This window comes from Gekko japonicus, unplaced genomic scaffold, assembly GCF_001447785.1.
Source record: "Gekko japonicus isolate JY-2015 unplaced genomic scaffold, Gekko_japonicus_V1.1 scaffold1746, whole genome shotgun sequence".
NCBI lineage: Eukaryota > Metazoa > Chordata > Lepidosauria > Squamata > Gekkonidae > Gekko > Gekko japonicus.
The window spans coordinates 57576-60816 of NW_015159767.1; the positions used below are offsets into that span (position 1 = coordinate 57576).

Here is a 3241-nt window from a genome sequence, read left to right on the forward strand (position 1 = left end):
AGCCCCCCCCCCCCCCCGGTCCTGATTTCTTTTGCAGGCCTGGCCTCCCCGGATACCGAGGGCCTCAATGCGACGGCACCCCCCTGCCAGGCGATCTTCTTCAACGAGTGCCTCTCCATGAGCCGATGTCGCGCGGCCTGCCAGTCGGTCGGGGCCTGGCGCTACCGCTGGTTCCACAACGCCTGCTGCCAGTGCTTGGGACCCGACTGCCGGGGCTACGGGGGAGCGCAAGCACAGTGCTCCAACTGCCGGGAATGAGCTCTGGATCCCTCTCCCCACCACGCGCCCCCTGCCCGTGCGCACCGTTTCCCATTTGTCTCTTCTCTCTGTGCTCCCTTCCTTTTAAACTGAAATGGCCTTCGTTGATCCCTTTGGTCCCAGATCACAGATCCAGAGGAGTGAGCTGTGTTAGTCTGTTGCTGCAAAATAGTAAAAAGCCCAGTAGCACCTTTAAGACTAACAAACTTTATTGTAGCGTAAGCTTTTGAGAAACACAGCTGTCTTCGTCAGATGCATGCATCTGACGAAGAGAGCTGTGTTTCTCAAAAGCTTACGCTACAATAAAATTTGCTAATCTTAAAAGTGCTACTGGACTTTTTACTAGTTCCAAAGGCATCCCATCATCTCTTTTCCCTGCACCGATCTAGAAGGGTCCTCACAAGCTCTTTGTGTGGCTACCCTTCCATCAACAGCGCCGCCTCTTGCAAAGAGTTGTCCTTTTGCAGCCACCTGTAGCTAACTGGCCAACATTCCCTCCGCTTCTCTTATCTCCCCAGATCCATTGTTTGGGACCCGCATACAACCTTTGTAGTGATTGGGGTTTTTACCCCTGTAGTAATAATATGAATAAAATCTTTTTACTTATTTGGGGAAAGGAGTTTTGGACTGGGGTAGAAGAAAATGACTGTTGTATACCAAGCCTTCCTGAAGTACTACAGACGTGTATTGGGGAAGATAAGGATGCTTTAGAATAACTTTGAATCTTGTGACTCATTATAGACGTGGCTTATTAAAGACAGACACATTTGCCTTCTAGCATAAGCTTGTCCTGGACCACTTGGTCAGATGTGCTAGATAGTAGCACCTTAGATAACAACAAGGTTCCAGGGTATGAGCTTTCAAAAGTCAAAGCTCTGGATTCAAATCTAGCTGTCCAACTGCAGACTGACATGGCTATTCCCTTGAAACTGTCTTCTTGGTCAAACGCACTGTTAGCAGTCAGACCCCTGCTCCCCCAGGAGCAGTTTAGCGCATGTAGAGAAAGAAGTAAACCCCCTTCATACAGATATCACCTCAAAAATCACAATTATGAAACACTGTCTGGCCCAGAGTGATACACAAAATCTCTGCCAGAGAAAAGCTAGAAGCCAAGCCTGGGAAAAATTTTGAAGGTAAAGAAGAGATTGGATTCATACCCTGCCCTTCCCTCGGAGTCTCAGAGCGGCTTACAATCTCCTCCCCACAACAGATGTCCTGTGAGGTTGGTGGGGCTGAGAACAGCTCTGAGAGAACTGTGACTGACCCAAGGTCACCCAGCTGGCTGCATGTGGAGGAGTGGGGAATCAAACCCGGCTCTCCAGATTAGAGTTCGCTGCTCTTAATCACTGCACCAAACTGAAGCCAAAGGTGGCCACCCTATGGAGATGCACCACTAAGGACAATAGGTTTCCCCTGACCAATCCTGTCAACACCAGCCCCACTTCCCCCTGACCTATGTACCCCAGTTTAGCAATTCTTTACTCTTAAAACCAGTAATCACGGGGACATCAAGAGACATTTACACCTTTGGTACACCTCAGGAAGTCCCATCAAACTTCTCCCACCTCACTGTTTACTCTCCTGAAAGCCCATCAAGGCATTGTTTTGGAGGCACGCGCACACACACACACACACGTGAGCCCTTAGTAGAATAAATACCTGTTCATGTGTCCCGGGATTTTTATTTGTGGCCACAACAGATTTATCTGAAATTGGGATCACTTGTGACCGACCCACAAGAGGTGCTCTGGGCCCAGCAGGTTAGTATCTGCAGCTCTGAAGGGGGGGGCAGCTAGTTCATCAAGCCCCCCAAATGAGCTCACAGCCATATCTCAGGAAGGGCCCTGTTCATATGAACACATGACGCTGCCTTCTGCTGAATCAGACCCTCGGGCTACCAAAGTCGGTCTTTCTCCCTATGAAGAAAGGTTAAAGCGCTTAGGGCTCTTCACCTTGGAGAAAGGATGGCTGAGGGGTGACACAATTGAGGTTTACAAGATTACGCGTGAGATAGAGCAGGTCGAGAAAGAAGTACTTTTCTCTCACACACACAATACAAGAACTCGTGGGCATGCCATGAAATTGCTGAGCAGTCGGATTAGAACGGATAAAAGGAAGTCCTTCACCCAAAGAGTGATTAACACATGGAATTCACTGCCACAGGAGGTGGTGGCAGCTACAAGCATGGATGGCTTCAAGAGGGAATTAGATAACCATATGGAGCAGAGGTCCATCCGTGGCTATCAGCCACAAGGTATAGGTAGGAACTCTGTCTTGGGCGAGTGATGCTCTGTGCTCTTGGTGCTTGGGGGGGGGGCAACAGTGGGAGGGCTTCTGGTGTCCTGGCCCCACTGGTGGACCTCCTGATGGCACCTGGTATGTTTGGCCACTTGCCACCGGATGCAGAACACCCCAGTCCCTTTTAAAGGCATGGGGAAGAAAAGTAATAATTTCAACAGAGCATCCCTAAGCATGTGCAGAAAGTTTCCTAGTCAGAGAGTAGGAAGCACACCTTGGACATGAGCAGAGGCTCCGCCCCCTTTTCATCCACGAATCAGAGCCGCTGCATTTACGGGGCAAGAAGTCCCCGGTTCGAATATACACCCAGAACAAACAAGATGTCAGTCCAACCGGGGGTTCCCGTTAGTCCCTCCCCGCCTCGCCGCGATGGCACCCAGCTCCCTCCGCAAACCCGGGGCAGGACCAGCCCGCAACGTTCTGGAATGCGGGTGGCAACAAGGCTAGCCGAGGGTGCCTCTAAGCATGTGCAGAGCACACGGCCGCCGCCCAACCGGGCTTCCAGGTAAAGGCGGTGGACCCAGGCGTCCGGCTGCCTCGCAGGGACCCAGGCGCCCGAGCCTCCAGCTATTCCTTCCCCCGCCCGCCTCCTCCAGCCAATGGCAGGGCCGTGGCCTACGGTAGTGCCAGTCAACTGGGGCCCCGCCACCCCCAGCTGGGGAGCCGAATGGGCAGGCTTGCAAAC

General features: G+C 52.0%; 1 protein-coding gene across 1 annotated transcript in view; it reads left to right on the plus strand.

Moving 5' to 3' along the window:
• LOC107106231 (twisted gastrulation protein homolog 1-B-like) overlaps nt 1-443 on the plus strand; it is a 13573-nt gene extending 13130 nt beyond the window's left edge. Inside the window, exon 4 of the mRNA XM_015406350.1 lies at nt 38-443. Coding sequence (XP_015261836.1) covers nt 38-258 — 221 coding nt within the window. The 3' untranslated portion in view covers nt 259-443. The remainder of the gene's footprint in view (nt 1-37) is intronic.
• The last annotated feature ends 2798 nt before the right edge of the window (nt 444-3241 follow it).